Source organism: Lepisosteus platostomus, chromosome 1 (genome assembly GCF_059453375.1).
Source record: "Lepisosteus platostomus isolate fLepPlt1 chromosome 1, fLepPlt1.hap1, whole genome shotgun sequence".
In the NCBI taxonomy this organism is placed as follows: Eukaryota; Metazoa; Chordata; class Actinopteri; order Semionotiformes; family Lepisosteidae; genus Lepisosteus; species Lepisosteus platostomus.
The window spans coordinates 13406018-13428982 of NC_142611.1; the positions used below are offsets into that span (position 1 = coordinate 13406018).

At 36.2% G+C, this 22965-nt stretch overlaps 1 protein-coding gene across 1 annotated transcript in view; it reads right to left on the reverse strand.

The window, feature by feature from the left end:
* Positions 1-22965, reverse strand: part of papss1 (3'-phosphoadenosine 5'-phosphosulfate synthase 1) — a 38798-nt gene that overhangs the window by 14533 nt on the left and 1300 nt on the right. Inside the window, exons 2-8 of the mRNA XM_088624971.1 lie at positions 19689-19803; positions 18142-18377; positions 15327-15465; positions 12388-12506; positions 10567-10680; positions 8937-9048; positions 1833-2038 (exon numbers count right to left, since the gene is read on the reverse strand). Of these exons, the coding sequence (XP_088481097.1) occupies positions 1833-2038; positions 8937-9048; positions 10567-10680; positions 12388-12506; positions 15327-15465; positions 18142-18377; positions 19689-19803 (1041 nt within the window). The remainder of the gene's footprint in view (positions 1-1832; positions 2039-8936; positions 9049-10566; positions 10681-12387; positions 12507-15326; positions 15466-18141; positions 18378-19688; positions 19804-22965) is intronic.

Below are 22965 nucleotides of genomic sequence, written 5' to 3' on the forward strand. Positions count from 1 at the left end.
AAACTGTCCACGTTCAGCACAACTATCAAATTCAACAGCTTCAAATAGCATTTTCTGCTCAGCTGCACACAATGTCAATTTTTCTACTGAACGCATTTTGATAAATCACTAACGTTGGGGGAATCTAAAACAACTTATCAAACTGAGCCATTTGTGCAGTTAACACCTCAATGGAAAAAATGCCAAATGCTATCTGGAGGCCAGATGTGACTGACACTTACATCAATGTGACTCTCGGCCTGTGCAGCAGAGAAACTACGCATTGCTTTGAATTCTCAATTAGCTAAAGTAGGTCACATCCACCTTGTTTCGGTTTATGCGGGTTCACTTGATGGAATCAAAGAGCATCTGACCAGACAAGAGGCATGGAAAGATAGTCCCTGATCTTCCTTGATTATGCACGGTTAACAAATATGATGACCTGGACTCATCACCTAAAAATTCTGTTCTTCCTACCTGCTGGAATTTACTAGATATGAAACTGTTGTATGGCTGATCCCTGTGTATGAGGCTAGCACTTCTTCCCCAGCTGTAAAAAATGAAAATAAGATGCAACTGTCAATCTTGAATCTTGTTGTTAAAGCCAATACCTTGGCTTCTTTTAAGAAGCTTCTGGAACAGATTTTCGGATCAATTCGTTGCTAAATATTACTGAAACCAAATTAGCAAGATGGTTTAAATGGTCTTACAAAACTAATTACCTAAGCACTAAAATATACTTAAAGGGATGGATGAATGCATCTGCTGTCACCTAACTTAAGTTTTTAAAAAACCCCGCCATACACCATAAGTTAGTCAGCTTACTTATTACTTGTTACTTTTTTCAGTAGGTCAAAACCAGCTTGGGCAGATTTCCAAGAGTCCGTTGAATCTGACGTTCATCAACTTGCCAACATTCTTGAGAAGTTAAAAATGGAAAGTCATAAGGAAAGTCATTTAAGAGACAAAAGATAGATAATACTCTACATCTCTGTGAAGGACTGCCTAAACATTTATTTGCTGTGGCTACAATAAATGAGCCCATCTGACATCAGAAAAAAAATTATAAGCTTTTATATGAAGAAATACAGGTACAGGTATCAATTCAGTTATATAATCAGTTTTTCTGCTGTTAATATGTCCTATAGCAAATTACTATTACACTTGTAAGCCTTTCACAAAATGTATAAAGAATGGAATACATTTAATTGTTTAAGGGTAAAGTATAATTCAATACACAATTCCAAAACACCATTCTGTAATTAAATATGTTTCTCACTCGTAATGTGCTGTCAAAGGACAATCTGAAGCCATTTACGTCATGACTCCCTTTATATCCCCATTCATGCCAGCACGACAGTCATGTCAACAAATGGATTGAACCGTGTTTAAAATCTGGACTCAAGACGAATCCATAGGACTCAGATCCTATTGCATATCTAATGTTTCTGGCATTGAGTCTTGGGACAATTACATTAAAACTAATCTAACAGTGACTTGAGTAATTCAGTGTAATGAAAACGCTCCGCCTGTATCCAATAGCAAAAAACAGGAGAGAGAAAGTGAGGATTTTTATTGGGGGTGGGGGAGGTTACTGGATTGAAAACTGATAGAGCAGCAAAAGCTCAGCCAAAAAGGTAATGATTGCCAAAGGTTCTATTGTGGGGTGGGCACCTTAATAAAAAACATTTGTGAAATAAGGAGGGCCGCGATAAAGAGATTATAATTTCTCTGTAAAGATAAAAATGAGGCTTTCGTCCAGCTGGTGCCCATAAGCGGTTCAAACCTTCTTCAAATCAATACAGGGAAAGCACAATTTATCAGGCAGACTTTTAAAGAGTTTCAGCTGTAACCTTGATATATGGGTGCTCCTTGCAGGTCGTTCCCCACTGTCTGGCACAACGCTCCTCTTTCCTGTGCTCGAAGAACTCCGGGTTTCGGAGAATGGCCACCCTGCGGCCTCCGTAGACCAGCGCAAAGGCGGTGCAGCCGTCCAGCCTCTCTTTGTCCTCGGTCAGCACCGGCAGGACTATCGGCACCGACAGGTTAATCACGCCACCTGCGGAGCAAAAAAAAAAGGGCAGGGCTCAAACTTCGGGTCAAACAAGGCATCATCAATTTTACACAAGATTACACAGTCTCTGAATGGGCCCTGAGCAAACGTGGATCAGATGTTGCCTGACATTCTCTGTGTCACCAAGTCTTGCTTTCAGAAGAACAGTGCTCACTGATGCTGTAACTTCTAAAAGAAATCACAGGTTTTTAACAAGAAAAAAAAAATGAATCACCTTTAAGCTAAATGTGCATATCACAGAAGACAATTAAATGTAATGAAGAAACAAAATGGAGATTAATGGGCTAACTCAGAATACAATACACATCCACATTTTGAAAAAAAACATTTTCAGTGGATTGCAAAAGTATTTTTTTCATTTAGAGTCCCACTGAAGCAAGTTTTATTCCTTTCAGAAGGAACCGGAAGGCTATCAAAAAAAGCGGAACTTGGGATTTGTGCAAAACAGATGCCCATGTTAGGCGGGTTACAATTCATGCAGCTGTAAACATTAGATAAGATCAGATCACTTTATTGGCCATATACAATTTCTTGTATTAGGAATTTGTCTTTTTTTCGCATACCCCAACTTGCCCTCCATGAGACACACAGACAGGGAGAGAAGCTTGGGGTAAGAGCACAGGGATAGCCATTTATTTGGCACCCCTGGAGCAGTTTCAGGGCCTTCATCAGGGGCCCAACAGAGTACGATTCCTCTGCCGGCAGCAGGATACAAACCAGCAACCTTCTAGCCACAGGCGCAGATCCTTAGTCACAGAGCCACTGCACTGCCACATTAAATAATTAAAAGAAATAACTGACTTTTAAGAACTTTTTCGTTCAGTGAAACTTGTTCATTCAGTTTGTTCATTATTGTAGTCCTCTTCAATACAATAACAGGTGAATGGAAAAAAATCTGAAATGTAAATATGTTCACGCACTACTAGTGCAAAATGTTTCTCATTCAATACGAAAAAGGGTAATTGTTATTCAAATGTAATTGGCATTTAAGGCCTCTTTCATTGAAAGCAGGTTATCTGACCAAAGGAAAGGGAAACAATTGTAAACAGTTCCCAGAAGGGAAGATTTGGGCAATGCACCAAGGACAAACATGCTTGTGAAATGCCATTAATGTTGGATGGAGGCAATATTTTTTACTTCCAAAAGCAATGTTCTTATTTCTTGTCTCTGTAAGATAACGTTTTGCTAGTTAAATCATTACATATCACTCAAACATAATACTGCAGAATACGTCTGGAGCTTACTCATTAATTTTGAGTCAGCAATAAAAAAATATTTCTTTGTCAACAGGACGTCCTCTGTAGTTTCTAAAACACTGTGTTGCGTTTTGATTAAAATTCTGAGTTTAAAGTACTAGGCCTGCTGCCAGAATTCCAGTCCTGAAGATCATAAGCGGGCCATGGCAAATTAAGGGTAATTTCACAACTGCTTCTCACAGAAGTGGATAAAGGAAAAACAGACATCACACCACACAATCACTGTTTTTACAGTTTCCAGTTCAATCCTACATTTTAGTTATCCCAAGCCTACATTTTCTTTTTTCTGAAAATGCCTTTTCTTCATCATATTCAGCTTCTACAAATGCGTAGCACTCCCTTCAGTGTGTGTTCAGTGCAGGAACATTTAGAAGAAAGAAGCATCCATCTGTGTATAATTGTATTTCTCTAGGATTCTGTGTTAATCTGAAGAACACTTAATGATACTTAGTCATGAAGATGTGCCATATTCTTGATCATATGCAAATATACTATTAAAGACTGCTCTATCAAATTCTTCTGCTGGCATGACCCTGACAATTCTAATATCTGTATTGTTTAGCCTTACTAATACATTAGCATCTAATTCTGAAGCTCAAAGATTGTTCTCAAAATTCCCCAAAGGAATGAGCAAACATCACTCCTAACCAGTGTGCAAAGCTGGTAGACACCTACCCCAAAAGACTTAAAGCTGTTACTGAGGAAAAAGGTGGCTTTACCAAATATTATTAATGTGTGGGGTCTGAATATTTATGCAAATATATTTTGACTTTCTTTTAGATATTTACTGACAAATAACTAATTTTGTAATATTCTGTTTGAGCATGCGAGCTTGCAATAAAAAATACTGATTGGAAAAAGATGTGTAAGTATCACTTGTAATCCAGCAACATTTGAAAACTTTTTAAGGGTCTCAATACTTCTGAAAAGTACCGTATTCTGTATCAGGTTTAAATAACGGGCAGGTTTTCTTGACTGCTTCTAAAACTGCACTGCAGAATCAGTGCTCTCAGTCACAATATAGGAATAGTTTTATTTAGATGTTTTTTTCAAAGCCACCTTTACGTTTCCAGGACTGACATTATTTTGGCATATTCAATTTGGCATTACACCTTGATTAAAACAACATGGCCATGGATTTTACATCCAATTGAAATGTTATGCTCCTGATGGGATTCCTATCTTCTATCACCAAAGTTTTGCGGACAGCTGTTTTTCATAAGATGAAAAACTTGAAGAAACCTTTGTGCACCCCAAGCTGCCTGCCAAACCCAAATGAAAAAAGAAAATTTTACATGCAACAATGTTTGGATTCATACACCCACTTTCTTATAACCAGAAAAAAATCTCTATGACTACTTTAGTCTTTCAAGGACAAAACAAAGGGCTGAACAAAGAGGTTCTGACAAGGATTTAATATTTGGTCTATAAAACAAGTTCAAGTTTCATTTAATAAATAAATAAAATTGGAGTATCTGCCATTAAGTAAGAATAATTTCTATTATAATGTGTAAAAACCCTGCCACAGTAAAGTGCTGTCCTACTTTATTTTTATTCATTAAAATGTCCTGATTTAACACTTAAATGTTAAATTTAAATAAGACAACCAGAGTCACCAAATCAAAAGTCAAGAGATGGATTATACCCATGCAGTATATCATAAACTGGAAACAAACTATTCAGTACCTTATATGTGAGGAGGAGATAATTTACATCCATTCAGGATTTCACCAGGAACAAGTGCAATTTAAAGAGTATTTAAGTGATATGCTGATATACTTTTTTTGTATACAGGATACTGAATTCCAGAAAGAATAAAGTCTGTTTAGTACCTTAGAAGATACCCTGGTAGGTTAAGGCATTACAGCAGACTAGCCTTGATTAAATAATGATATGCTTCACTTTTTCCACCAACAGACAGGCAGAGTAATCGTCTTATCAATGCAAAGTTAAGCTTTAGGAAGAAAGGTACCCCTGTGATATTCCTAACACACACTTGAAATAAAAGTACACGAAAGTATAACTAACCCAAACTCACAGAAGTTTCCAACTTCTGCCAAAAGAGCATTCAAAGATTTGTGAAGTCAAAATTTGTGAGCCTATGAGAATAACCTTAATAGCTTAATATAAGACAGACTTTACTTATATATGAAGCTTCAGCATCCAATTTGGTCTTAAAACAGTTCTGAATTTCACCACCCTAGAAATGAAACCCAAATCCATGATGGCGAATAATCTGACCAAGAGGTAACATGCAATATATGAAATGTAAAAGTTATAGTATAGAATTACGTAAAATAATTTTAACCAAACAAGTAATAAAGTAATTATTCATTTGTCTTTTGCCATATGCAAATGTCAGGCAATAAGTCATTAAGCTGCAAAGTATCTTAATAAACGTTTTGAGCCTTCTCTACTGGAACAACTGAACAGTGAGGACCTCAGTCTCCTGGGGTACAGCTGCTTTTCCATTTAATATCTGCTGAGCCAAACTGAACCAAACCGTGAAGATGTCTGAATTTAGTATGTGGATCAGGTAATAGATTTTTTTGGATATATGCTTATAAAAAAAAACAGTTAACGCCTGCAGTGATTTGGCTGACAGAAAAAAAATGTAAAACTGACTCCAGTTTCCCATGAGCTGACATATGTTCAGGCATAATGTAAATATTGTATTACCAATGACTGATTTATGGTAAAAATTCTGCCAATTCTTTAAAACATACTGGAAGCAAGACAACTTTATGGTGAAAAAATGTGGAAACTGAAACTGATTTTAGTTATAATTTCATGTTTTGTGAAAGCACTTTTGCCACAGAAAGGCAATTACCCGTGTATACATTTAATAATAATTATAGTGTCTTGCAATCCTTTCAAAGTATTCTTAATTTAAAATACTGAATATATTTTAAGATGTATTTCTTGAGCACGTACGTGAACATTACAGTGTTGTGAACTTATGAGAAACTTTTCAGAAATAAAAAATGAGTCCTTAATCAAGATTATTCTAAGCACAGCAGATATCAGAAATGGCTCAAATAACCTCAAATGCTCTTCAATTTTCACAGAATAATCGGTCAAAAAATGTTAGCAAACACACAAAAACTTGTGATCATTAAGACCTGTTTCCTTTTCGGTTAAATAATTAGACTGCATTTTGTATTATCTTTAAAGTAAAAATCTATTTTTGTTTTTCATCATTGATTTTAAGTTGTCTGCAAAGTACAAATGTATATTGATTTTTACACAGCATTTAAAGCTTTAAATCCAGATATAGCACCAACGTACAATAGTTTTTGCCTCAGATGTATGATGTTTTAACAGCTGTCCCATTAGCAATATTTGGATAAATGACTGTTGGATTTTCTTTTAGGTTATCCATTTTAGCTGAGACATCTGTCAGAATCGGAAAACTAATCTTCCAGAACAGTTTTAGAACTGACAGATTTTGAATGAACGGTAGCCATACTTCTTGTTCCAAGTGCGAAATTATTATAAATATAATTATACAATTATGCCTTTGATATTTAATAGCTCATGTCCCCAAAAATGTGTACAATTTTAACATGGCTAGCGTTGGTAAAACTCGTACATCACTGCACATGGGATATAATAATTCAAATCATAAATTATATATTTGTTTTAACAAACACCAGCCTGCCCCTAAATATTAGTTTACTTCTTTCATTGCATGTTGTTACACTTTCCATAAGAATTATTTGTTTAGTACCAGTATTGTGCCATCTCTCCTCCAGAACACTGTATTAAAGTCTCAGTCTCTGGCTCCCTCTATTGCCCATGCTCAGACTACCACTGCACCAATTTTTTTATCCAATGTATTTGTTGTCCACACTCCACATTAATCCTTCACAGCAGCAAAGTGAGAGAAAGAAATTATAGGTTACCCTTCAAATCACATTTTCCAGCCCCTTTAATTGACATCCCATTTTGTGAAATTACAAAAAGCATAAACACACTTTTCATACAGATGTTTAATCAAAATGTCAGTGCTTAAACTTACAGATGAAAGAAATTAAAGGTCAGAAAAAAACTGCAAGAAAAAAATCAATAACTAAAATAATGACTGCAGAGGTGTTTACCCCGTTTGCTACAGCAAACCTACATTTATCTCTGAAGCACAAAATTACACCGATAAGTCAAAAGAGGGAATGGTTATGATTTTTCTTAGAATTTTTGTTGATTTTTCCTTATACCCTTCTCCTGATATAAATATTTTAAAAACCTTATCAAATCATCACACAGATAGATGCGCTTATTCGGAAATCATGAGGACCACGTTTACTGCACGCACAAGGAGGACATTAGATGTGACTTGTCAGTACAAGTTTAGGTTTAACATGGCAAAAGGGGTGAAAACTTATCCGATCAACATTTCAGTTTTTCAGATTTGGCAACAAAATGGGACGTCATTGAAAAAGGGTGAATACTTTTGCAAGGCACTGCATATAGTTTGAAATTAGTTAGACTGTGAAAGGACACAGTACAGCCTACTAAAAAACAATTATATTCGTAATTCTACATCTGTTCTTTTTTTTTCCCCCGTTTACAACCGTTTTTTGTGCAAGGGACCCATGCAATACATTTATATTTATATGTATATCTATATTTACATCTATATTTATATTCATATGTGCAATATGATTTTCCTGCGTACTGTTCTGTTCTAGTTTGTTCTTTGTGTGTTTTGGACTGTGAGTAACTCTTTTAGTGCACCCCTCACTGTACTGATTGTATTGCATTATTATTATTATTGTATCATTTGTTACACTGTGGCTGTGTTGTCTGTGTTAAGCTGCTGTTGCACTGCAATTTCCCTCACGTGATCAATAAAGTATCTATCTGTACATACACAGTTCTGTACAAACAAAAAAAGGTCTAATAAAAAGGTATGGAAAAAGAAGTATAACATGATGGATAGTGCTCTGGACTCATAACTTTGGCCTTTAGTTTTGATTACTCCAAAAAACAAAATCTGTATAAATCGGCACAAATAAGTCAACTGACACAAACTATTAATAGTTTATCTTTCCTTTGTAATTTAATCAATATATATGCATTTCCTTAAACATTGTTCAACAACACAAAACTTCCCAAATCATAGAATTAATCCAAAACTATCATTAGCACCTCAACATAAAATAACCCTTTCTTTAAATTTGATATTCAGCATATCCACAACACTGTCTTAACACAATAATAGATCAGCGATAACTCCTGTGTTGACAGCCATATCTCACTAGACAAACTGAAGTAGGGTTAAAACTGGTATTACACCAGACAACATTTCCTCATCTCTTTTTATAATAGTCATTTGATAAAATACTGGAGTCTAGGTTTGACAAGATTTATGTTTAGGTTTTAAATGGTCTTTTGGAAAATCAAGTATTTTGATACACATATGTCATTCTATGTTTACGTAGGGTTCATATACTTTATTTTGGAAGGAAATTTATTCTGCTGGGCCTTTGAAACCCAAACCAAAACAAAGCTGTGGGATGGTTTATTTCACAGACTGAATTTAAGCCTATATGAAAACTATACTTAAAGCAAGTCCAACTAGTCTTTGAATATCAACTATAAAACATCTTAAGTCCTGATAGTCTTACCATCCAAAAGACAGTCGAAATGAAGACACTGCAGGTATTCCCGCTCTCTCATGAAGCCATTCAAAGGGGTAGCCCAGCCTTCTGCCAGAACCTGAACCCACTGCATGTCAACCTATTAGAAATGTTAGAAATACAGGTCAGTCATCTTAACTGAGAGCTGGACTTTTCATACAAAAATTTATTTCACATTTAATGAAAACAAAATACAGCCAAATTCAGAAATCTTACGTCAAAAAGTACTTACGTCAAACCAGCTCTCAGCTTATACAGTTCTTTCCGAATATCTCTGCAAGATTTCATAAATTCTGTTTTGCTGGTATAGCCCATATAATTTTCTAACTAGGTGCTTGCATTAGTTTCCAGCTGAATGACAAATATTTTAAAACCATATCTAGGTGCAGATGTGTTGTTTTCAGCATTATTAAAGTTCAGAAGTATTGAAATTGGTTAAAAAAAAGCTTTTGAAATGATAGGATATGCTTCATCTACCATATATTATATACAGTTGGAATGCAGAACAATTTACAAGATGAAAAAATGCATCACAGACAGACACTGCTATACTGAGCTTTTTAACTCGTTCAGCAGCAAAGGGTAATTATTAAAAGGAAGGGCAGGATAGCAAAGCACTATTTAAAATTCTGGCAATACTGCTTATTCCTTATTATACAGTAAAAGAAAATTGATTCATACATTAACTGTCTCACATTTACAAGAAAAGCAAAATCGGGATATCGGTTACCAGCACTCATTACATAATGAATGGTGGGATGGGCTCTCTGAGTAATTGAATATATAAAATGAAATGTCACAAAGCATGTTTTCTTTGTTTCTGTAGCACAAAATGATAAATTAATAATAATCAGACAGAAAACCTTTATAATAATATACACACAAATAAAACAAGTTTAACAGACAAATAAAAGCCTGGTGGATACCACAAAGAGGAAAAACGTATTTCCACAATTAAGACAAGTCCCTTGTGTAAGGTCACAAGTCGGACTCTTTAGTGGTCAAATTACCTGCAAGTTCTGTATTCCAAGTCTATAAGAAGGAAACTCTCTTATAGAACAAACGGCTTGTAGTCTCATTCCTGTTCTCTTCTACCATGATATAGCATGCTCTTTTTTTCCTGTCGTCTCTTTTGATTTCTTACTCAATATCCTTGACCCCAGCAACAGTCATTAGAGCTCATCTCAGGAGTACTGCCATTCTGCCTTATTCAAAGCAAAGGCATCAGCAAAGATATTCTACAAGAAAGTTTTTATCACACAGCTAGTATTACTGTTAAATCAAGGGTTTGCATTCCCAGGTCTTGAGAGCTACACATCCTTCTGGTTTACTTTCCAACTGACCTCTATTTACTTAGATTATTTCTTACTAGATTAATTAGCCAAGATTTACATAGATCATTCTTTGTCATTAACTATAACTAAAGAGTCCTGTAAAACCAAGGACAGTCGCTGCTAGCTGCTTCTGCCTGGTCTGTATGCGCATCTCTCTTGCAGAGCTGTACGAGAGCAAATGAAATGTCCAGGAAAAAAAAAATAGCTAAACTACTGTAACTGCACCATCAAGCAAGATTTTTGAAAAGTTTTGAACATGAAGCAGCAACTACAAGACACCTCACCTTGTTTATCTCGACTGCTGGCAGAGTTTCGGCATCAGCTTTGGCCAAGTCCAGTTTATTCTCTGGCACATACAGCTCCTTAACGTCATAGGATGCATCCACGGGAACTATATCCTGTGCAGAAACAAACAAAAAAAGAAATGACAAACTGCACTTTAGCAATATCAAATAATAAAGTGTTAGCATTATAGAATATGAAAATAATGCTTAATATACTGTAATAGTCAACAGAATAGTTATTTAGAGTTACAGAGCTCTGAAATTAACAGTTTTACACTGATACTTTACTCGTATTGATTACTGTATTTAAACTATGAGAAAACTGCAATGCTGATTAATATTTAACATACTTTGGAAAATACTAAATTCCAAATCATGACAAAATAGGAGGAAATGTAACTGGAAATTGCTGCTCTATAATAATACATTAATTATTAAGAAATCATTATTTTTAACACAAATGCACTAAAGTTTACAGAAGGTTGTGTGCAAACAAATGGATTTTACAGAAAACATGAACTTTCCGCACACAGACAAGTAAAAACATTTTTTTCATGTGTATGATAGGCAGCAAAACTGAAATGGTTGCGTTCTTACTCAGTATGTCAGATCACCTACAAAAAACTACTGATCTAGTCTTTTAAAACAATCAAAACAGAGTGAGAGAAACAAATTGAAGAGAACCTTTAGGGAACTGTGATCACAATAAGGTACAATGTAAAGTTTAAGAGAAGTATAATGGAACAGGATATGGAATCGGTAGAGAAAGTATAGCAACATTTTTAAAGAGATTTCTGCCTGATGTACAGTTTTGCACCACAAAAGACAAATTCCAGATTTCTTCCAGGGAGCATTTTAAATTTTTAAGACCCATAACTATAACTTTTGTCTTTCTGTTACACAGGAAATGTTTTGTTGACATTTTTCATGTGACTACTTGCTGAATCTAATGAATAAAACCTCAAATAATTAATGAACAGTATAAATATAGCAATTTCTTTGAACTTTTTTTCTGCAATCAAAAAAAGCGCAAGCTCAATGCTGCATTGAAATTAAATTAACAAACACAAGTCAGGGCTAGGTGGCTGCAGTCATGCACTACTGTTATGTCAACTAAATGAAAAGCAATCAATTCTTCTCATTCACACTATTTTGACATTACTGTTTAGATGTGTTAATGTTTGTGTGGGAATGCTGTCCCTGAGCCACAGACTGTAGCCCTGAGCCAACACGTCACCAGATTATGCATGCGTGTTTAGGTGGTCTGTCCCTATTGACTTGCAGAACCCTTCCGGGGTTGTCGGATGTACCAGGATCCCCTTTCGGAGAAGCTGACTCAGTCCAAAAACATCAAAGAGGTATCAGTCATCAAAACACTTTCAGTTCGTCCTCTCCTGTGGAACAACTCTACAGTCATCTACTCCACTAAAAGAGCCTGTCACACTCCTCTTCATTCTCCATTTCTCTTCCTTGCAAAACAAGCCTTTTTTATTCCCTTGAATCCCTGGCACACTCAACTGGGCTCTCCAATCCATGGCCAGTGTTCCCTTCAGTGGAAGATGCAAGTTCCCTGTCTCATCAGAGATCTACTCGCACGCCATACCCGGCTCAACCACTAGTTAAGCTCTGTAGAGACTAAATAGAATTCAGGAATACATACTATATATATATAACACTTTGCGTTTTGTGAGGATATATTTCAAGGACAGGTATATATCTTTATAGTGCTACACAGTACCCTTAAAAAGCATTATATTTAACTACTTTATATAACCATTATAGAAAGCATTATGTTAACTATGCACTATGGAGTCAAATTACCCTTTCTTGCAGGAGGTCGATTACTTGCTGTATGCACTCATTAACACTGCAGGAGTCTGTCTTCAAGACCAGCTCTGGGGCTTCTGGTTTCTCATACTCAGAGTCAATTCCAGTGAAGCCTGAAAAAAGGAGAAGGGAACAGAATATAAAACACCACTTCCTACATTAATGGATTGTTGATATTGGCAGAGTCAAGGCCTACCTTTTGAAAAAAAATGTTTTTTCCATAATTACTGATTGGAAACCAAGAATGGAATGTCAAAGCCAGGTTCAAAGAAAATCACTTCTTGCTTCTTAGTAATTTCAGTTACACCACACGTTTACATTGGACCACTCCACCTCCCTCACTATCACATAATACAAGGTAAAGATGAAAACAACGTGAAATGCACATTGGCCATGGGATAGAAGGCAACTTCAAAAAGTTAAAATTGTTAAAAGACTGGATTTAAGATTGTCTTCTAAGTCAGGAAACGATTCTAAATAGTTGAATTTATCATTGTTTCAGATCTTCTAAGCCACTTCAAAACTGTGGCCTTCAAAAACGATCACGAACAGGTGAGTCTGAGTAAGCTGAAGGAATTGAATAGAGCACACTCAAATGCACTTGAACCCACGTAGTAAAACATCTGGCATTTTATTACATGAGTAAACACTCAGAGTGCGTGCCAGATGTTTAATGCCTCAGTCTTCACACCTAGTGGGAACCTCTTCCTGCAAAGATGATAACGTGACCGCAGCACATTCCTGTACTGTTGTTGTAATCGTTAACACTCGTAAAAAATACCGATACACAGATGTTTATTTTCTAAGTACAGCACTCAAGAATATGCTTAAGTTGAGAATGCCAAAACTTGGTCAGCTATGTGTGCTTTTATTTTCTTTGCTTTGTAAAGAGCAGATGTTTAATTGCAACGTTTGCCACGTAGTCCCAATATGCCGCAAAGCTTCATGGGATAATTGCACCAAAATATTTAATGGCAGCTTTTTAAAAAGGCAGTCTGAGTTGTACAGAACTAAGTAGTACTCCCAGAAAGCAAAGAATCTGTGAATCCCGGACCATACACTAATTGACTGCAATTAACTGTCAGTTATCGCAAATTCAGAGTATCACCAGGAGCTCACAGGTCAGAGAACACAATAGTAATCAGCAGATTATAAAGGGGAACTGCAATGTTATTTTTATACATCGGGGTTAGAAAGAATCAGCAATGATAAGAGCAAACTACAGAAAAGTAAAACCTCCAATTTATACCAAAAAAGGTCACGTATGCGGAGTGCCATATTCTGTGATTCAGAATGAGGCAACAAAACCTCTGGTGACGTGAAGTGGTCCTATTATATTGTACAAGCAGACTTGTGAAAACTTCTCTTTTAATCCAACAGAAATATTGCTCTTGACTTCAGGATGGTTTTGCCAATAAATGGAACTCTGCATGCAGATCACATTACAATCTTTCTGTGGTGAAATATCTGCTGCACAACCTGTACTTAAGTTGCTCGTACAGCACATTACATTAGTCAATACAGTGACTAACGAGCAGGAAGGGCCACATTACGTCGCAATTAGTGGGAATTCTCGCTCTCGCCCGTGGTGAGACATGGTCTTGAAACAACATGGCGACTTACAGTACTTTCACAAAATTCACGATTTTGGGCTCAATTCGAAATGTGTGAATTGTTTCTATACTGTCCATGAATTTATTTTGTTACCAAAATGTAATAACCGGTTGGACAAATCTGTATTGCGGTTCACCCTTAAGCACTTTATTTCAGTTTTCAAAGCAGGGGTTTCAGGGAAGTATTGTAGAACTTCTTATACACAGAAGTTTTAGATACTTGATTTGAGATATTATGGATTTCACATAGCACAGGTTTAAAGAAAAAGGTTTGGGAAGACACTGCTCATGTTTTCTCTGTTTTGTCATCTGCATGATATAGGCCTACTGAACACACAATCTGCCTGTAAACCTGTTACCAAACCCTCAATATATGGTTATGAACATGCCAAGCAAACAACCTGTCTTATGTGGTAACAAATACATAATTTAAATGATCTGATAATTCCTTGCTATATGATTATAGTCATATGAGCTACATTCTGTAATCTTTTTCTTTGCTAACCTTGCACACTTGAGTTCAGATAATATTGCTTAAACGCCTGATAGTAAAAGTTTCAAGCAGTCTTATATTCCACATCGATGCTAGGGGTGGGTTACTATGAATCACAAAATGCACTAGGCAGAAATATCAGTTTTCTATTGCCACTTACTCAAGAGACTAACTGAAGTGATATATGTTTCTCACTTTCAAGTTACAGATTTATGGTTTAACAAGTAGCAATAAAAAATAAACCTTTACAGGTTTATGACAAAATGCAAACTGATACTCAGGTATATACAAGAGATCCAATTATAGATTAGATCATTATAGATAATTATAGACTGTTTCATATTCACACCCATCTTAAATTCCAATTCTGCTTTCAGGCAGGACAGCCTGATCCTACTTTTAGAACTGAGAGAACTTTACATTGCCATTATCTGCTCCAAACACAGCAAAATAAAAGCATCATTATGATTTGTATTAAGCAGAGGTGCTTGTGCATGCTGTAGCCTACATAACAGAGTAAAATTACTATTTCAATGAAAATTAAACTGCAGTTCCCACCTTTTTAAAGCAAATCTTTCCTGTTTCTATCACTTAAAAGACTGTGCTACAGCACTCTCTTCCTATAATCCATACAGAGAGAGATGGTTTCTTTGAACCACTCAAGCTGCTCAATTATTGCATGGAAAAAATTGGATCAGGGGTATCTGATCCCTCTTCTGCATACAAAACAACTTTTTATGAAGCAACACCAATAAGATAAAAAAAATCTTATCTGATCTTATAGAACAACTGGTTCCTGACTACTTTTGTCCCAGATAAATAGTCACCTCTGATTTCTCCAGCTCTGGCTCTTTTATAGAGTCCCTTCACATCTCTCTGCTCACACACATCTAGAGGAGCATCCACAAATACTTCAAAAAAAGGCAGGCCTGCAGCTTCGTGGATCTTTCTGGCATTGATACGGTCCTAAAAAACAAAACAACATATTATAATAATAATAATAATAATAATAATAATAATAATAATAATAATAAAAAATAAACTTTATTTTATATAGTGCCTTTAAAGGTGGCTTATCAAAGCTCTTTACAGGATGACAACAACAATAAATAAGAAGAATACACAAGATAAAACACAATTACAATATATAGAAGAGACCGTGGATGGTGGTACTAAGAAAAGCAGGAGGGTGAAGAATGGAACCAGTTCAGTAAAGGCTTTTCTGAAGAAGAGGGTTTTGAGTCTGGATTTGAAGGAATTTAGAGAAGCTGACTCTCTGATATCCTTGGGGAGAGAGTTCCAGAGCTTGGGTGCATAACAGGAGAAGGCCCTGTCACCCATACAATGTAGACGGGCTTGGGGGACAGTAAGGAGAGCAGAATTAGAAGAGTGAAGGTTGCGAGGTGGGGAGTAGGGCGATAATAGTTCAGACAGGTACTGTGGTGCAAAGCCATGCAGAGCCTTATAGGTGAGCATGAGGATTTTAAAGTCTACACGGAATTTGACCGGAAGAAATTTGACCATATCAGGATGGAAACAACAGAAGAAAGGAACATGACACAGCTGCACCATAGGTAAAATACTCCCTTAGGAAGGTAACAGCAACCACTGAGAAAGCACCATTTGAATTTTCAACATGAGATCAAGGCAACAGATTGATACATTTTTTTAAATAATTAAATCACTATTTACTTTAAGTATTCAGCATGAAATAAGATTTTGTTTGTAATGCAATCTAAATATTCATGAATATATTATTTTTACAGGATTTACATGAGCATTTCCCAACTTTAAGGGTGCTAGGCAAAAACAATTATTCAAACATCTAATCAATTAAACTATGGCATTATACACTTCATGTAAGGTTTTCTCATTAAGTTTAAATTGCTTTAGATGTAATAGCATTTTTGAGGAACAGCCTGGATCTGAATTCAGGAGAAGTTGTGGTCAATTAACCATTTCTAATCTACAAATGTTTAATACAACTTTCTCTGTGAATCCTGCCGCTGGATAATTAAAATTTTTAGTCATCTTGAGCTGCATTAAATATTTAAAGCAAAAATATAAATCTGTTTCTTGTGTTGCTCCTTTTAAAATCAATACCAACCATTAATAACTGCTTAAGATTAGCAAAAGCTTAGCAAAAAATGGTTTTTAAAATGCTTTTGTGAGGTAGCTTTGGAAGAATAGCACCTCTTAAGGAGGACAATTCCAGACAAAAGAAACACCTGATGTAAATGGATAATTGGCACCCAGTGGGATCGAGATTCCACATGCTAGAGAGGAAAAATTAGGTCTGTTCTGATTGCAACTAGCCACTGGATTAATGGAAAAGTGTATAAGATCAGGAGGAAGCAGCTCAGAGCTTGCATCTAGACTCCAGCATTAAATGAAAGAGAGAGCTCAGGAAAGAGGTCCAAGAAGCAACAGGTTGAGCTGTACTACAGGCTTGTGGGACAAAGGCTACTTCAAGAAAATATATCAGGTTATACTGAGGGGCATCAAGTGCTGGACAGGTGGGCTGTGTCAGGTAGTCTGAGCATGCATAGTGCTGATGGGAAGTATAAATACCTGGAGGAGTAGGACAGCTCATGTGGCAAGGTAGTAGTGTATCTGGCTAAGAAGAAATGTGTCTAGATAGCACAGCTGAATACTCCCAGGCTACCACACCAACAAGCAGGAGTGTGGTCTCACCAGCAGGCAGAAAGAGAGATTAACAAGCTGACTGCTACTATGGCAGGAGTGCAAGTGGTAATTATTGAAGAAAGAGCTGCGTCCCTGGCCGAGCAGACCCTGCTAGTACAGCTGAGCTGGAAAGACTGAATGCCTCTTGGGAAGAGCATATGCTTGGGGAGGAGCGATTATATTTCTGAAATGAAGATACCGTGTGACTGAGTAACACAGAGTCAATGGGGTACACCAATGATTTCCATTATACATTAGAGTCTGATTTGATGGGAGAACAGAGATTAGTGAAGATCTGGAGGTAAGGAAAGCTATGAAAGGAAGAAACCCTTAGAGAAGAGCTACATGGAAGACCATGCAGCCGTCTCCAAGAGGGGAGAACCTGGAGGGGTGCCATCCACAAGACTGAACAACAGGCCACTAAAAATTTATTTTAAAAAACATCAAGGTGACGTTCTAGCAAAGTTGTGATCCTCGTGGTTAATATGCAGCTGTTGCCACACCTTTGTTTCATAATAGTATTTTTTTTTAATCATGCCTTTTAAAAGTAGCTTCACAAAGAGCTTTACAGTAAGAATGGCAAAAAAGAGTTAACAAGGAGAAGAGCTAAAGTTAGGACAACTAAAACAAGAATTTAGAATGCTGTAGAAGATATGAAACCGACATGACCTGATTTCTGACCCAAAAACTTGAAGTGCAGATTAAAGTGTCTTAACGACCTACTCACAAAATGATATGGAATAATCCATCGACAGCTCACAACAAATATTGTTCTCTGCTGGGGGGTTGGGGGATTGACAGGGGTGGAAAAGAATAGTTGTCATCATAACAAACTCAGTCCTTCAACTGTGCAAAGCAGATTTGTTTTTTTGTCCGATGCCAGGGTGCAAAGCACTTTCTGCAGATAAATGACTATGCCTGCACACACTCTTTAATTAAAGGTTTTTGAAATCTCACCCTGCTGTATGGAGAGATGAAGCTGGCGATGCACACGAGACCAGCGTCTGCGAACAACCTTGCTACCTCCGCGATCCGGCGGATATTCTCTTCTCGGTCCTCAGGGCTGAAGCCCAGGTTCTTGTTCAGGCCCTGGCGAATGTTGTCCCCGTCCAGAGTGTAACAGGGAATGCCGTGACACACCAAATACTCCTCCATGGCCATGCTCACCGTGGTCTTCCCTGCCCCCGAGAGACCTGCAACAAAGAAAGACATCAAGCTGAAAAAAATGTGCTTAAGAAACGTTAAAAACACACACTGCGATTCGTTAAATCAACGGACATCTGTGGCCACTTTCACCCTGCCTTGGCTTAAAATTATTTTTTCATACTTTCACAGATGGGGAAAAAATGTTAATGTTCTTACTCATAAATTGGAAAAATTATTAAAAATAATAAAAACCTATAATTACAAACTGATATTTGTGTGTTCTAATTCTACAGGCAATTTCTTCAACACAGAAGGGGTTAATTAACATTGTGCTGTTGGTACCAAAATCTAACCGGAATTTTGGCTCAGTCAAAACAGGCAGCTTTTACTCTCCCTTCGGAAACCACGTTTAAACAGAGATCAGGGATTTCTCATCACCGAGAGAGAAGTTCCATGTAAACATTACACTGTGGAATGGTGTGATCTATCAATGGGCAAGCTCGGGGCTATCCCAGAAGGACACAGCAGATGGTAAGACTGCAACCATATGACTGCTCCCCGCAAGGACAGGACACAGGTTCACTGCATGGCCACAAAGTAAGAGAAAAATTAGAATACAGTAACTTTGAGAGGTGAGAGGAAATAGGGCAGCCAACAAACTCTCGAGCAAATTCAACCCAAACAGATCAAGTCCATACTCAAAGGACCCAGGACCTAGAAGCCAGGAGGCAGCAGTGCTGAATATCACACCACCATGGCGTCTGGGCAGGTATGAACCCATCGCGAATTTAGGAAAAGTTCAAATGGAATGTATTGATGCAAGTGAAACTCAAGAACATCAACTCCTTTAAGAGGGTTTCAAGTCACTCTGCAAACACATTTTGTGTGCTCCGTGGCACAGAAAATAACCAAACTGAAAATTCACTTTTGAAAACAACCTAGAGATTTACTCAGGGCTCTGTTTTCAAAAGCCCAACAATTTATTTTGACCTAAATTGCTGGAGGAAGTGAACCACAAAATATGGTAAAAAAATTTGAAAAAACAGAGGCATCAGGTCAATCGCCAATTACCAAGATAAGATACTACTTGCCATTTGACCAAATAGATATGTTAAATCTCAAGGTTCCCAAAAAGTTTGGATTTATAACATTCAATACCGTATTTAAAAAGTAATGTCTCAGGACTGATAATTGTTAATACAGCCTTCAATTCTGATTTAATGTGAGTAACTTTCCCAAGCATTACAAAAGGAACAATGGATTTATTCTAAATTTTGAATCTACAAATGACTAAAATGCGACTACTAATTATTAATCATATTACAGTTCTGAGACATGGGTGGAAGTCAGGACGCTACCTGTCAGCCATACTGTACAGCCACGGAACCCTCCTCTGGTGCCAACCACTTGACCACGCTTGTTTCTGCTGACATGGTGAGCTTGATACGTCACATTAGTAGCTCTCTGCATCCCCTGTAACAATTAAACAAATTAAATCACTTATTCACAGAACGCACACTAGACACACATTTATTGTGTATTCGTAAGACTGGTAACAAAAAAGCATGATTAAAAAAACAGCATAACACCTCAAATAAAATGAAAGCATCCTACGCACCATTAACAAAATGAAATATGAATTGTAACTTTAGCTACGTATGCCCACTACAATTTCATCAATTCCTATCTAGTCTAAAAAAAATTATGTGTCACATACATTAAAGAGGGCAATAGTGTGATTTTGGCTATTTCTAAATCTGTTTAGATTTTCAGGGAAAATAGATCATGCGTTCTGTTTTCATTTTAACTTCCAATAAAAATTAACACTTTTTTTGGATGTGAAGTAAGACAAGAAGATGGAAAAAGAGGCAGGCAAGACCACAGTTCAAGTCATATAATATGAAAACATCTTTCTGATACAGATTCTTAGATGATAACATTTTCTGTTTGTAAGTAAAACATGTTTTACATGTTGTACTGAATGGGCAGAGTATGAAGAGATACTACTACTATGCGAATGCAAGATTTGCAAGAATGTAGGATCATTAAGTTATACCTGACTTTTGGTTGTTGTCTACTGGCTTATCTTTTAAATCACGTACATACTGCAAATATAAAGTACAATCTTAATTGTTCAGATTGCAGTTTCCATACAGTTCTGGTGACCTAGTTTTAATTGGTTGTTTAAAAAAAATTGGATGGAAGATTTACCATTTAGATAATGCTACAAATGTTTAGTATGCTATTCTAACAGGAAGTAACATTATGTTTTAAGAAAATCATTCAGATTTTATCTCAGCTTTGAGTGCCTTGCAAACACCCTGCATTTCTATGTACATGTGACTATGGGCAATGTGCTATTTTGCAGTGAATAATGGAAGGACAAAACCATAGGGGAAAATGAAGCTGTATTCCTCTCACATATATATTTGACCATGTGCTGGAGGTCATGCTTAATATATGATCATGTTCAGGATGGTTTAGCAACTAACCATTTAATATTTGGTCTTCTGTTACAGTGAGGGACTTCTGTATATCCTATATGCTATGTTTAGAAGGCCAAATTTAGGTTCAAAACCATGTAAATATACTCAAATGAAAGCAAACGTTTTGGTTTGTTGCAATGATTATCACCCAACAAATGACATTAAAGAAAACACTTCTCCTTTCTGAATTTCCACACTTTATTATTAGCATTTTCCTTGAAAAGTAGCTACATTTTTTGTGAGGCATAGGTAAAGTTGTTTTTCTCCTCTGGAATGGAAACTCTTCTTGTGTAATGAAAGGACTTTGAGTAACTAACTTTATAAACTTGAAACAAATAAGAAAAAAAAGAGCCTACATATAAAAATAGATTTTGCCTTCAATATACCCTTTTTCATTCCTTTAAAGAAAGGAGACGTCAATCACTACCATCTTTGCTTAATCACCAACTGTTTTAAAAAACAATTGGGAAGCTCTTCTTTTTTCTTCTATTTCACAACTTTTTCAAAGACATGTTAGCTAACACCAACTACACAAATCGCCTTTTAATCCAGTTAACTATTACTTTTAGCTGCTCTCTCTAGTTCTTGGAAAGTCTAAAAACAGACTTATGGTTTGCTTTCAGTGTTTTTCAATTTTTCTTCTTGTCTTTCCATCATAATACTTTTTCATCACCTTTTATTCTATCCCTGTACTGTGTTCCTCGTCTCACTAGACATCACATATAATGGTCAACAGCTAAGTTTTGACAACAATGTAATGTTCTGCTGTAATTTCCAGCCTCTGTTTATATTTTGCCATCTTAATTATTTTCTAATTTAGCTGATTAATATAGATTATTGATCCTCAAAGGCTGTCATCTTGCAGGCATTAAGTAAATCATTCAGCACAGATCTAGACCTTTGTAAATAGCTCCTAAATATTCAACTGATTGAACCAATTAAATAATTCCGAGCACAACCAAAACTAAAAACAGAGGACACTATGGCTCTGAGGACCAGGGTTGGGCGCATTTTATTAAAATAGTTACTGGGGGCCTACTAAGTGGCAAAGTGGTATGGTCCTTTACTCGAACACAGATTTCTCTCTTTGATCACAGGTTTGAGCCTGGGTCCCATCACTGACTGTGACCAAGAATCACAGATGAGAGCCAAGACAGGTAAAACACACATCTGGATGTTCCAAATTTGTTGGGTGAAAAGCGGTTCTGATTTTTTTTAATTAAAAAAATTGGAAAGTGTAAGCTTAATTGAGAAGATGTAAAAATACATTTTTCCTACACTTAAATAAAATGTCACAGCTTTTTAAAGTTTGTTAAAGTGGGGCTTACACACAAAAATGTAAATGTCCTGTTTATAAGAACAGTATGAACAATGTAGTCTAATAATACATAAAGGATTTTTTAAGTTACCAGGATTTCTTTAAAGTTATTCCCCCAAAACATAATAGCAAAACAGTCAAAAAAGATCCTCATATTTCTTCTATAAGAACCATTTTCCTGTTATGGTTGATTTAGAATGTCTAATTTCTTTACCCCAAAATAATCTTTTAAATGTAATATCTTACTATCATAAAACAGTTTCCTGCAAATTTAAATGATTCTAAATGATTCAGGTGTCAAATATGATGCAATTGTCCTTCCAAATAGTTATCTACAAAACCCATAAGGTACTTAATTACTTAATAAGAAGAAAACTTGTGTTACAGAGCAATTTGATCAATTTGGGGCTTCTATAGAACCCCACAGTAGCTGCTGTATATTTCAAATATGATGTTACATGCCCATTTGCACATAGATATGTGAAAATATAGTTTTAAAGTCAACACAGAGTGTGAAACATTAACTATAATAAACATAATACAGTATAAATACAGTGAGATTTACTGGTTCCTATAATGGGAAATATATCTCGAAGGCCTAGATTAGTCTGATGACTTATATGCAAAATACACCCATGCATAGATCGGTGAAGGGCATTGCTGATAAACTACGATAACTAGACTGAAATTTCAGCAGAAATTAACTGACAAGATGATCGGCGCTTTTAAATACAGATGATAAGCTTCCTTAACTTTACCAGTCCTAGAGGTGAAACAAGAGAAAATAAGAGCCGTCCAGATTGGTGTATCTGCTTGTGTAATTATCAAGCT